The sequence below is a fragment of the Neodiprion pinetum genome, chromosome 2 (assembly GCF_021155775.2).
Source record: "Neodiprion pinetum isolate iyNeoPine1 chromosome 2, iyNeoPine1.2, whole genome shotgun sequence".
In the NCBI taxonomy this organism is placed as follows: domain Eukaryota; kingdom Metazoa; phylum Arthropoda; class Insecta; order Hymenoptera; family Diprionidae; genus Neodiprion; species Neodiprion pinetum.
Window position 1 is genome coordinate 12,246,897 of NC_060233.1, and position 25,152 is coordinate 12,272,048.

Sequence of the window (25,152 nt, forward strand, 5' to 3'; positions counted from 1 at the left end):
CTAAGAAAAAAGTACCGCAGACATGAAATGTTCAATTTGCAATTGACTTATAATCAAAAATGTTTTTAGAAATCCAAGCGTGTTTGGATTACAATTTGCTTCCAATATAAAAATAAGAATCAAATTTTTTAAATTACCACGTGTTCGAATAAAACAATTTTTTCTTCTAAAAATATATGGCTAACACGAAGAAAATTTTAGGAAGGAATTACAGGATAAAATTAAAAAATAAGGGCTCAACCAAAAAAGCTTTTGTAATACGTCTTGATTCAGGAATGTAAGACGTAATTTTTTTTCCGAAAAACTGAAGAATGATGGTTTAAAATATATTTGTTTTTACTAGGGCTGAGGGATTAATCGATTCACCGTAGATTTCAAATAATTGGTTTCTCTGTTGTCGCTTTATCGAAAAAAGGAGCAACTGAAAGAGCCGATTAATCGATTATTGAAAAAAGTAGGATTGACCGGAAAAAAGATGAATCGGCATTTCGATTCATCGATTGCCCGTACAGTCTTAGTCTTGAAATAAAACGCTCCTCCAGCTCTTTTTAAATGATTACATGGAAAACTGCAAACACGGTGCGAAGATTCTGGGAATTCAATGAATGACATATTCTAAAAACTGAGTATTTCACAAACCTGTTCGTTCTTTTCCCCGCGTTCTTCAAGTTTGATTTGCACCTTTCTTATGAACGAAACCGGAACTCTGGTTTCGAAATCGTCGGCTGGCGTGTATTGATTCAAAATCTTGACCACTTGATTGGCCGTCAGTTTGTTACACATTTCACAGATCGAGTTAACATCCTCATCAGTTTTTCGGGCCTGCAGAAGTTGCGCAGCTTGAATTATTGGTTGGAGTGCTTCAGCAGCTGGTGATAGCCGCTGATCTCTTGCCCATTGCTCAAGGTGGCTTAAGTTATATCTAAAATCAAAAAAAGGATATGGAATATTCGATGATAAATCATCTAGTCTGTTATCTCAACCATTTGGATGTTTTTCTGCTTGTCTTTTTCCCTATGTAACAGTCCTCTAAATCTACGAAACAAAATATATGATTCACAACAAACTTTTTTTTGTTTAAACAAATTATGAAACATCTACCTCGGAAAGAATAATGATTTAACCTTCAATAAAATTTAAACAAATTTTTTGATGGTTTTAAGACCGAAACGGGATGATGGGGATTCCAGTTCTTTCTGTTTTTCTCACATGGATTCAAACTTTTTATATCAATAATTTCGACGTATAAAATGAGTTATAGGATCCTTCTGTCGCGACTTTTGTTTTTTTAGGATTATTGAAGATTAAATAAATAATATGCTGCAAAAAAAAAAAATCCGTACCTTTAATTCTGTCGAAATTTTTGACATGAAAAGTTTTAATTTCTCTGGAAAAGATGCTATTCCACTTCCGAATTCATTTTAAAATCGTCATTCGACACAAGGAAATTTTTATTAATTTTCTCAAAAATAAAATCTATCGTTTTTGAGATTGCTCATGCTATTTGAAAACTAAAAAAAAGGTTTTAAAAAGCCTGTTTTTCTATTTTTCAGGGTTAACACTTGCATACAAAAACAACTATTCAATCTGGTTGACCTTGATGGACTAACTTACGAATTTTCTGCTCGGCTGTACTTCGAGCTAAGTAAACGTTATTTCATTAAATTTTTTTTTTCAAATATTGTTATTCAAATAACGTGAAAATACGTGGACTGATGAGATGCAAAATCTAACCAGTTTTAAATAGCGAAAAGCAGCAGTCAATCAAGACCACAAGCATGTACATCGGTTTGAAAACGGCGTGACTTGATGTTATAGATCTCGAAACCTGGAGATCTAGTGAATAACTTAACGATTCATTTTCGGAGTGATTACAATAACTTCTTTTACGTTCTTTTTTTTTCTGAAAATAGAGGAATGGGAAGTTGAAGAAAAAATTTAGTGGCGAGGGTCACGGGCTGGGTGATTTGGCCTGTGATAAGCCCCAGAATCAAAAAGATGAAAAAAGAAGGTAATCGTCAAATTTCAATTGTCTGGCGGAGCCTCGCACCTTATTTGCATGCCCTTTGTCCATTGGCAGAGTTCGTTCCTAAGGAGAAGATTGTTGAGTGCGCTCGCGCACATGAAGTAAAATAACTGCTTGAATAGCTGAACGACGATTTCGGGATCGACGCCATGGTACTGAAGAGCCTTGTTGACGGAGCTCAGCTCGGCCAAAAGCTTGTCCAATTTTTGCTGCGTCGATTCTGGCTGTTCACCGACACTGGACGACCGAGCTCTGCCGGCGTTGTTGGAGCTCAGACCAGAAATTGCCTCGTGTTCGAGGAGCGCAGGAACTGTTAGCGCTTGGATCCGTTCCTTCAGATACGTGACGATCTTGTTGAAGATCCACACTGTTACGTTCCCCAGAATGACGCGGTACTCGGCGAGGTCGAAGTTCCTTAGACATTGGTCGTTCTGTCTCGGCGTGTTTTCAATCTGAAACGGCTTCTCGCCGGAATATTGTTTCATGTTGTGGAGCAGCCGCAGCGTGTTGCTAAGCCACAACACGCTGTACTCGAAGTCTTCCCGCTTCTTTATGACTCGCTTCACACCGTTCAGGTAAGCCGTCAGCAAAGATTTCACTTTATCATCGTCGTTCACAAAGTCCGTGTGTCTTATGCACATGAACAGTATGTAAGCCGGCAGCCCAGGAAGCAGCGTCACAGCTACGCGTGGCTTCAACTCTAAACAATTGCAGATAAACTTGTTAAACGTCAGAAACTCGCGAGCATAATCAATAAAAATTAGAACTTTACAAAGGATATTGGGCGCGGGTCAATAGTTAGAATCATCATAAAATAGAACGGTCCCAACATCGAATTCTCAATAATTAGTAAATCTGATTCCTAAAATTTTAAAGTACAAAAAGTTGAAACCTAGAAAGGTAAAAATATGGAAAGCTAAAAGATTAATATGACGTCAATCAATTTAAACAGTATCAATGTGCAGAAAGATACGGGGTAAAAGGGCACTTTCGTAAAATACGACTGCCAAATTGCGTCTGTCGAATTGAAGGATTCCATATTAATGGGCATTTGTCATCAATTGTAAGCTCATACCTATGACAAGGTGTCGGATTATAACTCCAATGTCTTCTTTTCTGAATTCGAACAATCCTTCGTAATCTCTTTCCTTCTTTCTAATGACAGGCATATTGCGTCCAGCTTCGGTCGATAGATGATTCGTTGCCAAAACTGCTGACGAGTCGTTTGTGGATTCCACGCTATCTGGTACTGCGGGAATTTACAGTGTATTACGACGGGTGAATTGTGAATTTACTACAGGTGTGTGATGAATTTGTGAGCGATGATAATCGCGTGTAACACAACAAAAGAGACAAGAAAAGGTCAAGGACTTGTCGGTGATTTGAAAATGAAACAAATGAACATACTGTTCGTAACAAATGAATTGAAAAAAAAAAGAATTTCTATTCTTCCCGAAAAATTTGAGGGTTTCCCGTAAAACTTATCCAGTTTATGGTACTCCTGGAAGCCTTGGTGAAAATCTCGTAAAAATTGGTTCAGTGGTTCTCCAGATTCGAGCGAATAAGCAAACAAACCATTTTGGATTTTACATACTAGTGTACAAGATGAAATACACCAAATAAAAAGTGTGTCAATAATTTATTCGAATGACTAACTTCGTGGTCGAATTTTGTAGTTTTATTCTAGTGCTGCATTATATGTACTCTTAAAAAGTGAAGTTCAATTCTTGAGGTATTTCTTTTTATCGTTTTGACATACTTTTCATCTAATAGCTTGTTGCGCTCTATCGTATGTTTGTGTGTTACTGCTAGTGAACAGTTCTAGATAAAAAAATTTAGTCAAGGGCTATCTGGTTGATGACGAACTAAGTGGAATTTTCAGGTTCGTGCTATACTCCTTCATGTAAGGATGGTTCACAAATTGCCCACTCACCAATATCTTTAGAATCGTAAAATCGATCGTTACTGTCCTTTGTATCCCTTAAATCATCACCGTCGTCTTTGCAAGCATTAGAAAATTAGCAGATACGTTTATATTAAAATTTATAGTCTTAATGATAGCAAAGTTTGAAAGACTTTACAGTTCGTTTAGCTATCACGTTGAGAAAATGGCTTTTTTCCAATGTATGCATTAATTCTGATAAAACAACTCTGTAAAAATATTACAGTTCAAAAAATTGTTTTGAAATCGGAAATACAGTAAGAGGCTTATTAGTGAAGCAGCAAAAATTAAAAAGATGACTTCCATAAATTTTTTGATCGAGAAAAATGATTACCAGTTGAAGGGAATCATTTTCTTCAACTGAATCTGGGTCTGACATTCGAAAAGTTATATCAAATAACAATTTTCTAATAACACATTACTGTACTCACATCCGGCATCCTTAAGACGTTTTGCAAGTATTTTGCATTGCTTCTTAATCTTTCTACATTCCTCTGATATTTGGTCATACTTTTCTTGCAGATCCTGCGGAAACAAAAATAAAATCGATGTATTTGACGAAAAATTTCGTATACTGGAATTCCGGATATGCGCGTGGTTGGAGAAATATGGCGCTGCATCGGGTGATCGGCAGATCGTTTTCGGCAAATTTGGCAAATGCTTTAAATCAATGTGGGGTATAAAAATCTGTGATGAAAAAGAGCTTTTATAATTGAATACTACGGTCATGCTGCATGTTTTCTGTCACAAGATGGCGTCTTCGGTGGACACTCAATGAAATTTACCGTATCATAGTTATGTGCGTTACTACTTACCAAATTTTCTGATGTCAACCTCGTTATTTCATGTTGCATGTATGCTTCGGTTTGCGTTTGAGGCGTTTTGCTCAAGTTTACGGAAAGGAGTTTTTGCTGACGCTGAATTTCTTCCTGCAGCCTATCGATTTCCGCGCGCCATTCATCCCGTTGAGACCTCCAGCCCTTTTCCTTCGCTTGGAGCTCATCTTCCAATTGTCTGCGAATTAAAAGAAAACCATATCTGAATAAACTGCTCGGAGTTATAATTATTTTTTCGCTTTTTATTACAACTGTGCAGAAATATCACAGAAATTTTACCCTAGGTAATTTTTCTTTTCGGAAATTCCCACAAGAATTTTGAAAAATTAAGTGGATCTGGGAGTATTCAGTAAAAGTCACATAATTTTAGTGCAATTTCAGTTTCTTTTAGGCAAACTTTCCGTAAAAAAAAGTTCACTCCAAGGATGACTCTTTAACACAAAGTATGAAAATAATTTTGAAACATACTGATCATATCGTGGATGAGAAAAGAGACAACAGCCTGGCAATGCTTGAGAGCGAATTATATGATTCACCTGTTTATCTTTTTCTGGGCCTCAAAGGCCAATACCAGCTCGCCATCCTCGTTGATAATGTCGACATCGCGTCCGTAATTAGATCCGAGACTTTTCATCTTCCGGGTCTGATCGGCCAATACGCTGCGCAGTTGGATGCATTCATCACGTCGACGCTTCAGTTCTTCTTGAAGAACGTCAAATTGATCTGAAAAGTTGAACGTTTTAAGGTACTACTTTGCTTGAGGCGATTACTAAACTCTCATGAAAACAAAACATTTCCGTCGTTACCAGATCATTAATCAGTAACCTTTCATTCAGTCGTTTTTTCCATAGGTGCAAACTCGAAATAATACTCTTCACACGCAAGCTATGACTTTTTGATCAAGAGAAAAACAAAGTTCAAGGATTAAAGGTCAAAGATGATATGGTAAGGCTTTTAGGTGAAAAAAATATAATTCAAGCAATACCCGTGAATTCTCATCAACTTTTGCAAATTGGTATACGTCGTAAAAAAAATTTATCGACAAGATACGTTGGATTGTAAAATATAATATCTCTTTCTAAAGTGTTTGCATTATGCTATTAACGGGGTCGTTGAGTGATTAATATTAGTCCCAATATATTGAAGGTATGGCGGTTTGAGTAAGACTGAGCCGGTCCCTAACTCAGATATAAACCGGCAGTTATCTAATCTCTCAGAAGGTAATTTTTGTTCATTCCTTATCGTCGGTTTAGTGGATATACTTTGTAGCTTGCAGTCATTAGTTTATGACGTTAAGATCGCACTAATTAGATACTAGATGTTCACTAATTATCGTGTGTAAGAGATGCGATGAGATTTAAGATTTAAGTCAGTTGCCATTTATTAATCACTTCCCACATTGATGCACGAATTCGTATACCGTGCAGATTTTTTGTCTGTGGTATAAAGATTCTTTTTTTCAAACTAACTCTTAATTTCAATATTACCATTGAATTCTGTACAGACTTACCTAGTAGAGTACTTTGAGCAGTTGTAGCGTTCGAATCGGAAACGGTTTTCCGAAGTGAGCCAAGGTCCGTTTTGAGCTTGTCGTTTTCCATTTCCAGTTCTTGGAGCTGTAAAACAGTTTTATAAATCATGTCCAGTCTTAATAGTGGTGCTCGACTTGTTTAAAACATACGTTGAACCGATTGATGGAGCAAACCGTATTCCAGACTCTTTACTTCCCGCGAATCGAAATCTGTTTAAAATTTGAGTATTGAGTGACTATGGCACGTCAGTGTGTGGCTAAATTCCGTGTCTTTTTAATTTTTTCATCGATTTTCGGAATCTTTCTTAGTGACTACATAATCGCGGTCGTAAATTCTGTTACTTCCCAAAGTTTGGTATGCTTTTTTCACCAAAGGAGAAGAAAAAAGGTTAAAGTGCGGTTTGCTGAACCTATCCATACAACAGGAATATCATGGAATATCCGTTTTTAAAAAGTGTGTTTGATTCATGAATATTTCTGATACAATGGTGAGAAAAGAAAGATTTGCACAAACTATCAACCCTGATTCATATTGAATAAAAGAGAATGGATAAAAAATTTGGAAACAACACGGGACGAAATGATGATGAGTTTAAATATTTGCTTCCGTGTGGTTTTCTTATTAAATAGATTGCTGGCATTTCCATTCAGTGAAAATCAGGCAACCCGTAATTACAATGTACTCCAAATGCGAAAATCTAGCTCATCCCAAAATGAAATAATGAGGATTGTATTCGTACCCTGAAGCTGTCCTCCGTCCTTGAGACCTCTTCGCTAGTGTCTCCTTCGGAGTCCTCCAGCATCCTGATAAGTCTCCGATTTTCCTTTTCGACGTCCTTCAACTTTTGTTGAAGCTTCAACACAAGACCGACATCTACCGAAGCTTGTGTCGCGTCTGGCGATTTGGAGGTCTTAAGAGGGTTTACTTCACCGTCTGGCGGACTGTCCGACCGACGTTGATTCCAGTCGATCGTTTCTACTCGAGAATGAGTCTGCACAGATGAGGCCGTCGAGCGCACAGATCCATACCCAAAGTCCTGTTTGCGTGCCAAAAATAGCTTGTTTATTCAATTAAGAATTCGATTTTCATCAGGCTGCGGTCTTGGAATGAAACTTTTCATCGACTTAATCCTTTAGTCTACGTTCCAAAGTAACATTATTTTCAATAAATTGAAAAAAGCTAAGAATTCTATTCATTTTATTCTGAAATACTTGGCGGGGAAACATCTCCGACTATTTTCGAATAAATCTCGGTAGAAATTCTGATATATATGTGGTAAAATTTGATTCTGTCTAGTTCTATTCTGATTAATCCCACGTAATTCGAACACTGCAGTTTTGATAGATATTTAACGTAGAGCTTGTTGAAAAGGCCGATAGGTGATGGAGAATACTTCATAGATTTCATGGGGAAATTTTGAAAGAGATGGTTCGAAATAATGTTGAGACCTAGAAATATTTATCGTTCTGAATTTTTTCTGCAACTCCGTGTCTGTATCTTAAAACTCTTTATAAAATTCTCATCAGATCTTTGAAAGTGTTTAAATCACCTAAAAATCATCGGAATATAATGAGAAGTAATCAGAGTTTACAAAACGTTCTCAGAGTTTGACCGAGTTTGTATAATCTGTTAAAATTCCGTTGAGAAATTGTGGGAGAAATTTTGCACCAGGAATCTGTTGCCGAAAGAACGTGTCAATAAAATATTCTGTCACGGCACAGCAGCCCGAAGAAATTTTTTTTTAAATGCACATGTACAGTAAACTTTTGGAATCTGCACGACAGTAAAAAAGTCACGTGATTGGAGGAATATGGCATCGGAATTGATAATCAGCTGATCGTTTCAATCAAATTTTGCAATTACGAAGGCTACACAAACCGTCGAGATGGCTGTTGAAATTTCATTTGGTGACGTTAAGTCGATCTCGAGTAAAATACGCGATAAAACACTACTTTTATAATTAAAAATGATACCATTAGTAAAGTTGCCACAAAATGTCGTGTAGCAAATTCGTTATACGCAATTCGAATAATTGCCAGACATATTTTTAATGTGCACTAAAGCCACAATTGGTTGCCGCAATTTTTGAAGAAACATAAAGACTATAAAATTTACGGTATTTTGATCGTCCTGCGGTAGATCCGTGGCTGCAATATGACCGCTCGAGCTCGAGGCGTCGCTAAGGGATCTAGAATGCGCGGGAACATGTCTGGCTAGTTGTTGCTCCAACATTTCGGCATGCTGTTCCAATTCGTGGAACTCCTTGAGCAGTCTTTGGTATGCGCCGCGGTCTTGGTCTTGATCGAGCAGTAGTAGATCCTTCTCCTGTTCGAACCGATGTTTCAGTGTCTCTTCCGCGACATGTTGGTTTGTTTTCAGCTTCTCGTTTGCCGCCGACAGCTCAAGCCGTAGTCGTTCGTTCTCAGCCCGCAGGCTTTCGTTTTCTTGGTCGCTTTGCTTCGTGTCTCTTTCCTTGTCCTGAAATATAAGAAAAGTTTTTGCTACCAAGGTACGTTTAGCTCAGGGGTTGGGCATACTTGATACCTGGTATACCTAATTTACGAAATTTTATGAGATTCCTCAAATATTGTGAAGTTCTTTGAAGTCTTTTAGATGCAGTGAGATTTTAGAAAATTTTGAACATGAAATAACTTGGAATTTCTGAACTCTTAGAATCGTATTATCTTGGAATCTGGCCTACAAACAAATTGAAAAGTGGCTAAACTTAGATACATCGTTTTGTGAATTAGGCCTACCTGCAATAGATCCATCCTCTCATCTCTCTCCAGTTTCAGAGTATTTTGTAACTTTTCTATTTCCTTATCCTTCTCGACAGACAGAGTGGTCAGTTTTTTGTTTTCCATTTCTATGGCCTTCAGACCTTCGAGCTTGGACTTCAGCTCCACCACTTCCTGCTGCGCCGTTTTGAGCTGGTGGTTTTCCTTCGTCTGCAAAACGGACATAGTTTTATTGACTTTGGAAAAATTACCAATAGTTTGAATTCGTGCAGATAAGCATGCAAACGCGCCATACTCTCAACGAGCCGGTAAAAACTCGGAATTTATGTTTTCTAGTCACTCGTTGAAAAGTCAGGGAGTTTTTTCAAAACCCTACAATTCTGAATGTAGAATTGATATTTTTTAAATAGCAGAGTGTGTAGATTTTGGTCCTGAAATTCAACTTGAACAAATTTCTGGTTCAACAATTTTTGTTCCTCGAAAAAATGATCGATGAATCGTGTGAAAAAGATCAATTTTCAACATGAGAAATTATTGAATTCTGGAAATGGAAATGTGTAAGAATCCTGGTTTCGTTAAGCTTCAGGGGATTCGAACTTCCTGTTGTATCGACAGATTCAGTAAATTATATTACATACTTTTTTTTTTACAAACCAAGCGATAAAATCGTTTCGATCTTTGGAGAGTGATAGAGTTCACGATCGCGTTTCTTTGTCAACTAAGCAAGTTCGTAAAACTTATGAAAGTACACAAAAAAAAATCAGTCTTAGCTGCACAATAATGTACCGTAACCTTAAACTGAGTGATAATGAGCTTTAAGTGTATTTACAAAGTTTCGCTCAATTTTCCGAATTTATCGAAATGATTTTATCCAGTCAGCGATCATAAAGGCTATTATTCCGGTAAATTTTAAGAAAGTAGTAGTCAAGAAAATGAGTGTCAAATACTATGTGGTGGACCCATCGGTAAAACAGGCAGGTCCGAAACCCCGCGTTGAGAGTACACGGCGCGACGACACGTGAATTACGAAACTCACAAGCTCATTGATCTTGTGCTGCATGGAGATGATCTTATTCTCGAGGCCCTTGTTGAGAGATTTTACGTGTTCGACGCTGCGGGCTTCAGTCTTGAGCCGCTTGAGTTCTTTCCGGGCCAAATACCGCCTGACGCAAGACTGAACGATGACAATATCATGCAACTTCTTCTTGTAGGCTTTTCTGGCCAAGTAGCCCCTGGCGAGCCTCTGTACCAAAATGGCGGCGGCGTTATCTCGCATCAACTGGTACTTCTTGCGGGCCAAAAAGCCTCTACCGTGCGCCTGGAGACCGAGAACCGCGTGCTTGACGCGCAAAAACTGCGAACGCTTCACCCAGCCACGGATTCGCGCTTGCAGTTTAACGGCTGCTCTGTATTCCCGTATTTTCTGTGCCCTCTGGCGCGCTAGCCAACCTCTGGCACAGCGCTGCAAACCCAGAATAGCCCTTCGCATCCTGCCGTACCTGTTACGGCATAAGAATCCACGCACTGCCTTCTGAATCGTGACGCAGGCGTCGCGCTGCTTATCACCACGCAACTTCTCGAGGTAGGCGACCTGACCGGCTCTAAAGAGGACCTTCGTCTTCCCGAACTTAAACTTGTCTTCGTCTTTTATGTACCTAAAGAGTATTCGGCGGCAGGTTTCTCTCAAATCGTCTCTGTCGATTTCGGAGAATTTGCACAGCCCTCTGTACCGCTGGAAGAACTCTCCGTAGGTTCTTTGACTCGGATAACCCGCTGCTGATATTCTTATTGTTTCCAACACTCCACATGCTCGGAGCTGCTGCACTGCTCTTACCGGGTTGTACTCGAAGGCCTCTTTCGTGTCGTTTGGCTTTATACACCTTACGTAGTGCGGCGTTGTTGCATTTAACGTCGACATTAGCATGTTCAACGAATCCCGGAACTGGGAGCCAACCTGAAATATATTCACTAGATAATAATAAATTTGTGTTTTATTTAACTTGAAATTATTACAAGTTTTCGCAAAGTGAACCATTATTTTCCTTACTCTTCCCAGATATTCGACTTACAACCATGAAATATTCACAAAAATTGATTACCATGATCTGATTGCAAGTGGTGGTATTTTTATTAGGATCATTTACTCGTAGGTGAAAAATCCAAAATCACTTGACTGTCACAAAGAATTGATCGACTTTTATCTTTTTGAGGCATAATGAGAGATGTGATTTTATCTTTCACAGAGCAAGTTCAAAGTTAAACAAAGATCTTGTCTCACCGTTTTTTTGTTCTGTTTTGGTGTGTTGATATTTGGTTTCTGAGCAGATATTTTCACTCTTACATTAGGTACTCCAAGTTTCTGATCATCGGCACCGCTGAAGAGCTTCTTCAACAATTTATTCTAAAAAAAATTGATCATCGATTCAGTTATCTAATTCCTTGTACATAGTTCTAAATTCCCAAAGGAATGTCCTTTCTGTTTTACCGACAGATCCAGAAAATCGTATTTTGCACTTCTTTCTCCTGAGTTTAACTGACTTTTCAAACTTTGGAAAATAATGGAGTTAAGTACCATCATTGGTCGTATCGAACAATGAAAAATGTCCGAAAAATACGTGCAAATACTACAAATACACTTGCAGCCGATTCTCAATCGCTTTGAGATTATCGCATCCTATTATATCTCATACTACAGTCTACATATACTCTTTAACTCATTATCCATTAATGTTCGAAGTTTTATGGTTACTACACAAGTGTAATAATAAAGCGAACCATTTCTTGAATTTTGAAGTGAGATTTTATTACTAAGGAGAAGTAAAAAAAAGTGTAAAACACGATTTTCTGAATCTGTCGGTAAAATAGGACGGTCCGATTTTTTCTCAATAGTAATCGTTTCAAAATTTCGATTTCTTTGTTGATAGTTATGCGTTGAGATAAGTATAATTCACTTACGCTCCCATCTTTCAGCACGTCGATTTGTTCTTCGATCACCGTGTCTCGGTTCTTTTCTAAAAATCCAGTAGTTTCGTACTGAACTCGATCGGCAAAATGGTGGATAAGAAAGGCAGTCGTACCGAATCTCGGTTTTTCAAAATGTTTCGACTTGCCGCATTTTGAGTAAAGCTTCTCCGCCCACGAACCGTCCGAACCCTTCGGCATCTAGATTGTCAAATTTCTAACAATTAAAACAACAAACGGTATACATTTCACGGATATTAAGTAAGTAAAAAACACAAAATGACGCCAAAAGTTTTGCTTTTTTTTCTCTGATTTCCAAATTGTACTTTGAAACGTTGTATGCTACTTATTTTGGTACTTACTCTGCATTCCTCATCGAGCAGATCTAGAATTCCGAGTTTGGTTTCAATAAGGTCAATGCAAGGTTGATTGTCGTAAAAGTCGATAAAGGTCCACTCGATTTCCTCTCTCAGGTACTCCTCCTGTTCGAGTTTGAATACGTGTTGATTGAACTGTTGCTGCAGTTTTTCGTTCGCATAGTTGATGCAGAATTGTTCAAAGGAGTTAATCTCGAATGTTTCGAAACCATAAATATCTAGGACGCCTATGAAGCTTTGGGATTTGCTCTGAGTTTGTAGCGACTCGTTTATGCCGGCCACAATCCAGTTGAACAGCTCGGCATAGATGTGCTTCGCCAAGGCGTCGCGAGCCCCGATCGCTTGCTCGACGTTCATAGGCTTCAGAAAGACTTCTCGCATCGATACGATTTTCCTATGGCACAACCACTTTCGCATCGAGTTCACGTCGATGCCTAATAGTTCCGAGATTATGAGGAGGTGTCTGTCTGACGGCTGAGGAAACAAAGTACAAGGAAACTCTTTATTTTAATATATTTAACCCTGGTCACTTACACCTATAAAAACTTCCTTATTACTTGCACGGGGTTATTTAAACGCCAGCCAACTTTGGAACGTTATTACTGTACACAATATTATGCTATGCACAGTTTGGACTTGATAAAAATTCTGAGACAAAATTTAACAATTCAGAAATAGACTCCAATCTGAGACCCCAAAGTTTTTTCAATCATTCTTCATTTTACTTGCACAAACAACTCTGATTCAAACCCGCTGACTTTAAAATTTTACGTGAAAGTCAGTTCCGGGGTAAACTGGACCCCACGTCATTGACTAGAGTTAACACGATAAGCACAGTTCAGTAGAGTTTTGTTGATAGCTAATTTATCACTTATCAAAGTTTGAAAGGTACTTTATCGAGTAAATGAAAAAAGTGATTGAATTTCAGCGAGATTCGAATGCTTACGGAAATTGTGCTTCCTTCAGTATCATTATCGGTGCTATCGTCTGCTTCGCAGTCAACGATATTTAAATTTCCTAAATGCAATATGGCAGCTAGAATGCGGAGCATATCGTCTTGTTGTCTGGATGAGAAGCCCAGCATCGTCAGAGCAGTGATTGTTTCGTCAAAGGACTTGCCATCGTCAACTCCTTCTATTCGGGGATTGTTTCCTTGATTTAGGTAATGGAACTTGTTTTGAAATTCCAGATGCAAATGCGGCAGCTGGTTCGAAGCTCCGCACATTTGGTAGAATATGTGATAATTTCTTTCCTCATTCGCCTATTCGTGATATAACGATGATTAGTTGTTTTCATATCATATCATATTTAAATAAGAATTTTTCATTCAACTGCATGCAAAGCACTGGGTCCAAAATATTGGCGTAGCTAGAGCAAAATGGCGTCGTCCTGAGTGTTCAGCTGATCGTTTCAACCCCGGTTTTGGCTGAATCACGCAAATAAAAAGAGATAGAAAACTTTCTGTAAGCGGTTACACTTTCAACTTGTGATATTAAGTAAATAAAAAGTTGAAAATACATTGTAAAACGACTTTCATAATTAAATATGATAGGTAAGTTTCCTGCCGCCAGATGGCGTGTTCTGAATCTAAGAATGCCAATATTTTGAACCAAGTACATGATCACGACAGCTTCGAACTTACTTGGAAAACGACTCGGGATTTCTCCAGTAAATAAGTTCTCATGCTCGCTCCGGTGATGTGATAATGTTTGTTGAACTGGATTTCAATGAATTTACCAAACCTCGACGAGTTGTCATTGCGTGTAGTCTTCGCGTTACCAATCGCCTCCATTATCGGCGACGAAGCTAGAACTTTTTTTTCTACCTGAGTTTCCGTCGACGAGCCGCCCACCGTCGCGAAATACCGCATCGCGTATTTCGCAGATACGGTTTTACCTGCTCCAGATTCTCCGGAAACAATAATCGACTGGTCATGATTTTCCCTATACAAAAGTTATAATACGCATTAATTTGTGACAAAGACGTACCTATTGTTATATTTGGACTTTGTTGCATTTTCAGCTACCAGGGTGAAATTAATATGAATACTGGATCTTTCTGTTTTACCGACAAATTGAGTAAATAATATTTTGAACCTTTTTTTTTCTCTTAATCTTGTGGACATATTAACAAATGTTTGACAAATTTACGGAACCTTACAATCGTATTTTGTGTATTTTCTCATTGATTTGTATTCTAATTTTCTTAGTGGCTATGCAAGCGAGTTTACAACTTTTTTGATTTCCCTATTTTGGGACGATTTTATATTTCGGAAGAAGAAAAAAGTATTAAAATTGATTTGCCGAATTTGTCGATAAAACAGAAAGGTCTGATATTTCTTCAATCTTGGATACGTTGCAATGAACCATACCGTTCCAATTTAGTGTAAGCCTCTTCAGCAACAGCGAAAATGTGCGGTTCGAGGTCACCCATGGCTTGACCGCGGTAGGTCCATATCGTGTCATTTCCATAAATGGGCAATTCATTGTAGGGGTTGAAAGCGACGAGGACAATTCCGCAGTAAGTGTATATAGAGTGCCTTTGAAATCGGATTTGAAGGTTGTACAGAACGGCTGGCTCGTGAAGAAATGATAGAGAAGTTAAATTCTTCTCCCCAATAAGAATATCCGGGTTTCTCAAGGGTGGTAAATCAGCATCCGACTTAATTTCTACCAGCTTCGTCTGGTTTGACTCCTCGGTTCTCACTTGCAGCCTCGAGCTACCCGCTTTGTAATCCTCCAAAAGCACTGCCGTTTCCCAAACCTTGTCCGGATGTGGAACCCATACTTTACTATTCTGAAAAATCATGAAAACAGAGTAAACATATCAGAATCATTGAAATCTGGAACTGAATTCCGAATGGTAAAAAACCAGAATGACCGTTAGGCAGGATTTCATCAGCTCAAGGATTCAGAATTTCGAATTTTTCGAATTTCCGGATAGTCGAAACTTCGAACGGTCAAAATCCAAAGCAATTCTAGTTTCCAAAAGTTTCTGTGCTAAATTTTCTGAACGCCTTATGAAACGTTCCGTTAGTAGTTCGAATTATTCGAAATTCGAACTATTCCGAGTATTTATTATATTATCCGCAATTCAAAACATTTGGTGTTTTAGACTGTATGAATTGATGAAATTCGACGAAATGGACAACATGACTTTTTATTAGTCAGAATATTTGATCGAGAAGTCTTATTCGAGCTTTGATAGTTCGATCATAAATTTCAATAAACTGGATGGACGTTTTTATAGAAATGATACAGAAACTAGCATGCGCGGATGAAGCAATATGGCGTCGCATCGGGCAATCGTTGATCGTTAAAGCTGTACGGTATTACATAGCTGAATCATGCGAATATTACGGGGTAGAAAACTCCTTTCAAGCGATTGCGACTTTGCGTTGTCACGACGAGTTTATTATCAATAAAACATAGATCAAAAACTACTTTTACTATCGAATATTACACGTGGTATATTTTCTATCGACAGATGGCGTCCTCAGAGCAATCATACGGAGCACCTGACCTCGGGATCTCATGACTGACCCGATTCTGCACAACTCGGTGTAATCGACAAATCCCTTCTCTTACCTACGATGGCTTGCATTTGAGATTCATGTTCGAAACTAACACCATGTAAATACACTCGTGGCCTTTCGCCGGTTGGGCATTTGGGCTTTCTACTGGATCCACTTCGCGTCCTTTTTACTCCAGTCTCTTCGCCTATTGTTCAAAACTTGGAGCCTGTTTCAGACATTTGTTATTCTTGCGTTTTTTTTTTTTTAATTGCCGATTTATCGAGTAGACATAATTTTTACTAACATCAATTACGTGAGTAAAAGTTGCAGTATAAACGTATTGTTGTTTCGGTTTGGATAAAAGGTCAAGCTCGCTTTCGAAATTAAACGGTCAGGAAGAATTCTCTTGAAGAGAATGAATCACCGTGATAATCTCGACTGAAAAGTTAGATACTCAGTTTATAATGAGATTATACCGGGAAGACCGCTTGCTAACAGCGTTTGACACTCGCAGTAACGTAATTTCCCTTTTTCCATCCAATATTTATTACAGGTTCAATGATTTGCCCGTAGATTGTAGTTCGAAAGAATTGAATACCAGATCGACCATTTTGTGAAATTTTGAACTCGTTTCCAACAAAAATTAGTTCTTAACTAAGCCCCACGAATTTTTTCATCATTCTGAAACTTCGTGCAAAAATATTTTAACTATTATTTATTGAAATTATGAATAGTGAAAAACTTTTTCAAAACTTTGATGTCAAAAGTATTCCGATTCCGTGAAATTATTGAAAAATGATCAGAGTTCGCGTAACCTTCTTTTTTTTCTCCCCTCTTAAGATTCGTTTGAGTTGGCAGAATTTTTCAAAATGTTGTTACAAAAAACCTGAGAAGTGTTTTCGCATAAGAGAATGAACAATTCATTATCTGTTTATCGCGATAATATTACCTAGAGTTGTGGACTTCCAAACGGCACAAATCGTCGCTTTCAAGTCGCCTACAGTTCGCTTCATGATTTTGAAATTAATACATTCCACAGTGAAACAATTGAATTCTCACTATACCAATGAATAAATTCCCAAAATAATTGATGTGGCATTGAAGACATAACAGAGTTGTATAAGTGTCTCAATAATGCTTCAAAGTATTGATAATAACACGTATTATGGATAACATCATTCCTTTTGACGCTGCATATCGTCCATTTTTTTGTCTTTACGTAAGAATACGATATAATTATAACGTGTTTAAAATTTTTTAAATGCCTTTCTTGATGTTTATTAAAAATTACGTTAATAATATGCATAAAAAACTTTTACATACAGACACAAGTTACACATTATACGCTGTATCGATAATAAACAAACATGTGTAACATTATTCGAGTACGTTGGCAAACAAAGTACGGCAAACAAGTTGTGTTGTAAGGTTTCACAATCGACGCCTACGTCTGACAGGGATGAAATTTTCTCCAAGTGTCATGTGTCAAAACGACGCTGTTTGATAAGGTCAGGAGTTACAACCGCTGCGGGTCAGCGTTATTGGGTAATTAGTTCGAATTCAAGTCTTAATAATAGAGGAGTAGTTTATGCTTGTTCGGACAAAAGACAACCGTCGATTTTGTGCAAAAATTGAATGTATAAATATTAAATATTAATAGTATTCAAAATTTCACCATCATATTTGAGAATTTCATTTTCAAACAAATTGGCTAATACGAATGGTGATAATAAGTCAATTAATTCAATTAGCAGAAAGTCGAGTTACATGTATGTATTCATTGTGCTGGGTATATAATTGTATTTGCCAGAAAGAAACAAAATTCGAACCATTTCTAAAATCAATAGAGTTAAAACCAGTATCGGGCGACCGCTAATTATAACGGAATTAATTATTATTTACAATTGTAATTTGTATTCCATTCCGCCCAAAACACAAAATATAAATGCATTTTGTATTTTATTCGCCTCCGATTACAACTTACAAGTATAATTTTCATTTTAATATCGTCTCATTTCATCACGTAATTAACAAAATATAATTTTGTCTATCATTGATCAAGGGTCATTACGATTCCGCGCCATGTTCGTGACGTTATTGTTGGATATACCAGCATAACCTAGTATTAATACCACGGATTAAAACCTACAGGTAGATACGGCTAACGGTGACGTCACGAAAACGGCGCGAAAAATGGCGCGTTTCAAACAGTTCTGATTTTCAAATACTCGTTAAATTCTACGTACCTAACATAACAACGTTACACATTGTTTTAATCACTATCTAACAACTCAGTTATCATTTAGTTTGTTTACACTTGATCGGGTCTACTACGTGTACATACCATAAACAAGACGATAGGATTTAGGCGCGCCTTTAAACTGCCCATTGAATTAAGCGAGTCTTTTTAACCGCTTCTCCACTGGCGTGTAACGGTAAGTGACGTCATCCAGTTTACCTGTTTGCTATTCAAAGCGAGTCCAATTTGAACTCTTTGCGCGTGATTCTGAGTTGACGAAAAAAGTACCGTATTTGTCGGATTTTTTCTCTTCCTTTCATCTTTTTCAAGGGGGGGTTAAATATTACCGATGGAAATCAGAAGCGCGTGAAGTCAAGATTTACATTTATTACTTCACGGTTAGTGTGCAGAAAATGAAAGTCTCACACTGAAAAGTGAGCATCTCTAAAACCGGCCTGCAGTGATTACGTTGATTTGAAATCGAGAGGATTCTGGTTTTAATCCTTCTTCACCTACGGCTTTAAATGTCCCGTTACTTTAGATCTTCAGCTTCAAAATTAAAACCAAAACGACAGTAGAACTTTTGCAAGAATTCGTGTGTCGGAGGGGAATTGTTGTTTTTCAAATTCAATTCAAGTTAATCGTTTTGCTAAATGAAAAACAATTTACCTAAATTTCGTAACCCTCCGAATTTCATCTTCCGTTCGGTTTTACCAGAAACGGAAGTAAAAGTGGTCGTTAATTATAGCTTGTTGAAATTTGTGAAAATTTTTTCACAGTCATTCTACATAAATTAATAATATTTCTATACATACGTCGTTTGCTTTGCATTTGAATGCAAAAATATATTTTTTTTTTTTTGTTATAAACTAGCAAATATTGTGAAGAAGAAAAAAAAGAAAAGAAAATCATGCATTCAAGAACTAATACTTTGAATATTATTGGTTTACACAGAAATCACGTAATTTAGTCATACTCACAATGAATTCAACAACTTTTTATCTCACCATTTTTTATCTCTTCTATCTGAAACTATGGAAAAAAAAAACGAAATCGGCGAAAATATCGAACTTTCCTCAATTTTGCTTTAATAAAATATAAGTAATTTGCAGCGATTAAGATATAATCGTAGTGGAATGGAATACATACATGTGTGTTTACGTATTAAACAGGTATAAAAATTACAATCGCGAGCTTTCGCCGGCAGAGAGATTTACCAGCTGCAAGTGAGTGGAATCGGAGGTTCTGCAATTCCACGTGTAATATTATGTCCGTTATATCCACACGTCCGTAATCTCAACTGACTGTAACAAGGCAGGTATGCTGTAGATAAGAAACTCATTCACTTTGCGTTTTGTGCACGTAGCCAAGATGTTTAAGTAGTTTTTGCCTGCATAATAAAATGACTATCGTTTCAAAATCATGGTATAAAAAGACTCGACAAGCCTCGCTTGAAAGGTTGAACTGAAAAATTTCGTTTTCGAATGTAGGGGGAAAAAAAAAACAACGACAACAACAAGAAAATGACGATGAATTTTGTCGTGGAAATAAATTGTGAAATTGTTAAACTGACCTACTCGTTTTTTCCCCCGAATTTTTTCGGTCGAAATCAAAAACCAAGATACAAAATATTTTTCTCGCGTAGAACCTAACAACATGTCAGCTTGTTTTTTACTGTGTCTACTGAAAAATGAATTAAACTTGAGATATTCTGAAGCATCCGCGACTAAGAAACAAAGGAAAAGCGAATCGTGTGATCGGTTGCGTACAATTTTTTTCGATTGTCATTTCATTTTTTTACTCCAGAAGTCGAATGGCAGCTTTTCTGACAATTTTGTCACAAAATCTTATACACAACGTTCCTGCAGTAAAAACAATGAATAGTTTTCATGTTTTTCGATAAAAAATTAACTTGACAAGGTCGATGCAATTGCGCAATAAAATCCGTTGAAACAATGATAGAAAACAACTGTAACTTATATTTTTGTGTTACGTTTACGCAAAGAAAAAAGTAATAAAAATCGACCGTTTTCGAGTGGATTTGAGATTCAAAAATCGGTAAAAATTTACAGAAAGTCTTTTTAATCGGACAAACTTTTGGAAAATTCTAACGAAAGGAGCAGCAATAAAAATTGGCTGAGTTCACGGAGAAAATGTTTAATGAATGATAAGGTGCATGAATGATGCAGGACCGAAATCGTAGGTTTTTTCTTTTTTTAAATCAAACGGTTCTCAAGCTTTCTACGGTTTGCGAACATCGTAATGTGGTATAATTTATACATATAGCAGACAGGTAATTACAATTTGCGTTAGCGCGTGGCTCTCATGGAAACTCAACGATTAAATTCCCACGATGTTTTTGTCTGCTCACAATTCATTCGTGCGAGAATCAGGAATCAACAATCCGAGATTCAAGACGGAATTTACCGTTGCAGCCCAACTTCTATGGGTACAATTCTCATTTGAATCGAGTAATAACATCGTACGCAAGTTTACAGTTACTTGGAATATTTTTACTATTATTATTAGGGCTCTGGATAAAATTGTTTTCAGAAACTTTTCAAATTTTCAACTAATTTACTCAGAATATAAATTTTTAGCACTAGGTCAGTTTTCCGACATTTCGAGATCTAGTAAAAGCTCAATTTTTCATACTCGGGGTGATTAAATTATTACAATAACTTCTTCTTTTTTTTTTTTGAAAACAGAGAAAAGGGAAGTTGAAAAACATCACCGATGGACGGAAATTTTTAGGGAGTTCATTCGCTAGCAAAATAATCCATAACAGCGGAAATCGGTCCAACAAATATCAAAAAAAGTCCTTCTCAATTAGTAAAATAAATTATAAAAAAAAAAAATGATACAGTAATGTAATGGCTTTAAAATTATTAATAACCGAGTTTGTTCCATTGGAATTCGGGGATCACACGAGTTTTAAAGTATACCTACGAGTCTCACAATCAGTCAAACAGTCAACTATGCGTGGAACCTGAGAACTCATAATAAGGAGTCATGCTTCGATTGCCACAACGAATTTGGATCTGCACAGTATTTAAATACAGTCACGCTTCGGTAAGTGAAATAATTACTTACACGCTGCAGTATTTTTAATACATAACGTATGAGGCGTTGGATGCAGTAACAACTTAATTTGAGTCAAGTTTTGGCGAGAAAAGTGAACAAAAAAATAATGCGTATAAAGTAATCAATTAGTTGCATCTTAATTGAAGCATTGATGTCTAAACTCAATTCGTAGCAGATTATTGTCTGTACATTAACGTTGTTAAAAAAAAAAATGTAAAAAAAAGTTCAATTAATAGTTTAAATAATAGTAAATAAAGAGATGCAACTGAGTCGTTTTCGGAGAGAACTTGTGTTAATAATACATCAACGTTTCATGCTTAGTTTTAGTTTATTCAATGGCAATGCATATTACAAAAATGTCGAAATTAAAATTCACAAATAATGAATGAAATTTATACATAATAATCTAAATATAAGTATACTATAATCTCAGAATATAATTGTTTCTTGTACGCTTATTTGTTACTATTGTATGTACTAAGATACACTCCAATCAGTTGTACTTGTAGACTGATTCATCGCTAATCTCACAAAAACTCACAACTCACTTGAAAAAGCGAAACAATATACGAGAAATTTACGCAACGTTTGTTTTGACGATGACGAATCGCGTTCGTATCGAAATTGATAGATATATTTAACATAAACCACGAAAAATTTGTCTACTCAAAAATCATATTGAAGTTAGTAACGTTATCGTAACGATTCACGCTGAGGAAAAACCGTTATTTCGCGATTTTCGAACTGTTTGAAATTCAGTAACCCGTAATAAAACGAAACAAACTCATGTTTCGAAATCTTACTTGCTTTAAAATCATTGTAAAATTATGAAAACAGTAATTTATATATATATATATACCTATGTATATATGACAAACGTTTTTTATTCCTTTTTTTAATGCAATAATACATTTTTCGATAAGATCGAGTTGATAAAGAAACAATATGAACATTAATTTGCGTTTCGGTCTGATAAAATAAAAATAAAATACAAAAGTACGTTGATCATAATTTTTCTGTTTTTTTAATATCGTCTCAAAAAGCTAGATTCATCCAACGAACTTAGCTAATTATTCAGGACATATCATAATCTTATCATCGTTATACGTACACATACGTATATATCAATCTTTTCCGGCGATAAAAAGTGGAGAATTCCTGACGTCCGGATCCACTGACTCATTTACACGCATTTGCACGCCTATTTTACGTATTATATACATGATGTACGTATTTATTAATGTACCGTTAATATGAAGGATAAAATTCTCCACGTCACGCTTACGCATACACTATAGATTATATCTATAATGTATTACATGTATAGTATATTTAAGAATTGTGGAAGCCCAAGTCTCAATTATAAATTCTAGCACACTTATTTCACTTTACTTTTAAAAAATTCGAAATTCGGAATTTTTCTAATGAATCACAAAATTTCAGTGATATTTCTAATTTCAGTTTTTCGCGGAAACTTTTTGCACAAATTATGGAATTTTTGATTTTCAACGTACACTGTACGAAATTTATATGTATATGTGCATTCATACTATATATGATACATACATTCATGTGCTGTCATATGTTCAAAGGCGTACAATAAGGGGAGTTATAGACAGAGTCGAAAGTATCGTGTTTTGATAAGATAAAAAAGAATTGTTCGGTGATTATCTAATTGCCGACACGTTTTGTTATTATCGGTCTATACAGCCTGATGACGTTCAGGCCTTTACAATTATCAAAATAATAAACAGACAGTATTGAACATGATATTTGAACAATGACGTCGATTGAATTCAATTCGCAATTGCTCGTCTTTATTTACGTTGAAATAATTTTATGCTTCCACTTTTTCCTTAATATTTAATTATTCGGTAAATGTTTTATTCAAATTAAGAAAATCATTGGCAATTTTTATCAATTTTAGAAAAAAAAAATTTCTTCATCAAAACTTAACGGGCTTATTATAAAGACTTGGTAAAAATGTCTGACTAGAAACTTCTTGAAAATCAATCGACGAAGCTGACAACCTAATATACAAATACTTCAGAGATTGTATAGAAAGATTTTGAAAAAATTTCGCATTCTGTAACGTAGGGTTCGACTAAACTGAATAGACAAACTGTATAACATAGTTTGTGCCTAATAACTTTTTACGCACAAAATAATCACCATCGAATAAAAAATTGTCAAAATTGACTCTGCTTTAAATTGTTCTAGGTGTAGTAATGTTCAACGATTGGTTACGCGCGGCTCACTATTTTTTTTTTTTTTGGTAAAAAAAAAATTGAACAAGTTTTACTTTCTAGACAAATTTACGTGCCAATGACCGATGAGGCAAAACTTAAAACTTATATAGAAAGAAAACTCGTTTAAATTTTCATTCCAAATAAATAGTGAGCCAGCAGTAACATTCATCAATGCCTTAACCTCCCGGCTAACTTGTTTTCGATCCGAAACAAAACTGCGATTTCGATTCTACACGACTTACGTGACAATGACTCCCAATCACTCGCGTCGGCGGCATCGCCAGTCATTGTCACATAATTCGTATAGAAACGAACTCGCATTTTTTTTCGGACCGAAAACAAGTTAGCCGGAAAGTTGAGGCATCGACGAATATTACTGTACGTAGTCCCTTAATTTTTTTAATTGTGCGCGTGTTAGAGCATGCCGACGAAAGAACAAACCTAGGATTCGTCTGGGATCGTCGGAAAATAGGCTCGCTCAGTTGTTCAAGCAGGGATCGATAGTCCCGTGAATCCATCCCTTAGTCGCCGGTGCGGGCGCAACCCCCGTTGAAAATTCGCGGAGGAACAGATCGAGGTCAAGTTTTCTATGCGTCTATCTACGAATACGGATATCATGATCTTCACGTTTTTTCTTTACGATATAAGTTCGAGATTCAAAATATTCGTCTGATTATTTCCTACAGATTAGAAAAAAAAAACAAAAAAAAAAAACGGAATTCTCTCAGTTTGGATTATTAATCTTAAGTGTATTCCAAAAAATTACCAGCATTCGAACACTTCGTGCGCACAGTAATAATCAGATACCTTTCCGAACGTTTTCATACATTTTCAGCCTTTCAAAATAAGATTTGAAAGAGAAAATGTTTTGGTTTTTTTTTTTTTTCATAAAAAAATATAACACTGATTATAATACGTCACGTGCGATGATGGACATTATTTTTATGGAAAATTTGCAGAATCAACTGTGCTCACTTCAGAATTTTAAATAATTTACGAATATTTTATGCGTCTTTAAAATAAAATTATTTACAATTTATACATATATGAAAATCTTCTGAATTAAATTTCTGATAATACCGCAAAGAAATATTCTTTTAATTTTTAGGATCGTTTGAAATATATTTCGAAGTGATGAAAGTTTTGTGAGTTTATCGAATCATTTACCAATTGTTGACAAAGATTGTTGAAAAAACATTTTTACTAGGGGATTGCTTCAAATCGTCGGAAATTTTCAAACACAGCTAAATAAGTTTGGATGTCCCAATTACGTCTATACAATTATTGTTAACCTGACATTGAATGCATTTCGCAGAATACGCGTTTGCGAAATTTAAATGATAATGTTTTGCATCAAATTTGAAGACGGTTAAAATAACCATGTTCGACATCGGTGTAAGACTGGTTTATTTATTCTTCATCCTAGATTCCAGAATACCAAAGCTCTGAATGGACGAAAAAGCTCTCGCGTCAAAAACGTCAATAACTCATCTGGGTCACACTTTCCTCTTTAATTTCGTGGAAATAGTTGGTGGAAGAAAACGAGATTTAATGATAACTATCTATAAGGTTGCAGTTATGTTTTTCGAAGTATAGAAATAAATTTATTGTAAAAAGAAGCAGGAGAAAAATGTAATGAAATAAATGTTAGCCA

The 25,152-nt window shown here is 36.3% G+C and overlaps 1 protein-coding gene across 2 annotated transcripts in view; it reads right to left on the reverse strand.

Moving 5' to 3' along the window:
- Positions 1–25,152, reverse strand: part of didum (dilute class unconventional myosin) — a 28,978-nt gene that overhangs the window by 2,640 nt on the left and 1,186 nt on the right. The window contains exons 2-19 of one of the 2 annotated variants that reach the window (XM_046610321.2): positions 14,784–15,208; positions 14,055–14,355; positions 13,359–13,673; positions 12,398–12,886; positions 12,030–12,236; positions 11,353–11,475; positions 10,111–11,028; positions 9,093–9,284; positions 8,452–8,814; positions 7,076–7,372; positions 6,315–6,420; positions 5,341–5,527; positions 4,784–4,982; positions 4,400–4,493; positions 3,960–4,025; positions 3,102–3,275; positions 2,051–2,726; positions 640–922 (exon numbers count right to left, since the gene is read on the reverse strand). In XM_046610321.2, the coding sequence (XP_046466277.1) occupies positions 640–922; positions 2,051–2,726; positions 3,102–3,275; positions 3,960–4,025; positions 4,400–4,493; positions 4,784–4,982; positions 5,341–5,527; positions 6,315–6,420; positions 7,076–7,372; positions 8,452–8,814; positions 9,093–9,284; positions 10,111–11,028; positions 11,353–11,475; positions 12,030–12,236; positions 12,398–12,886; positions 13,359–13,673; positions 14,055–14,355; positions 14,784–15,208 (5,415 nt within the window). The remainder of the gene's footprint in view (positions 1–639; positions 923–2,050; positions 2,727–3,101; positions 3,276–3,959; positions 4,026–4,399; positions 4,494–4,783; positions 4,983–5,340; positions 5,528–6,314; positions 6,421–7,075; positions 7,373–8,451; positions 8,815–9,092; positions 9,285–10,110; positions 11,029–11,352; positions 11,476–12,029; positions 12,237–12,397; positions 12,887–13,358; positions 13,674–14,054; positions 14,356–14,783; positions 15,209–25,152) is intronic. The other variant, XM_046610322.2, reaches the window with a different exon arrangement.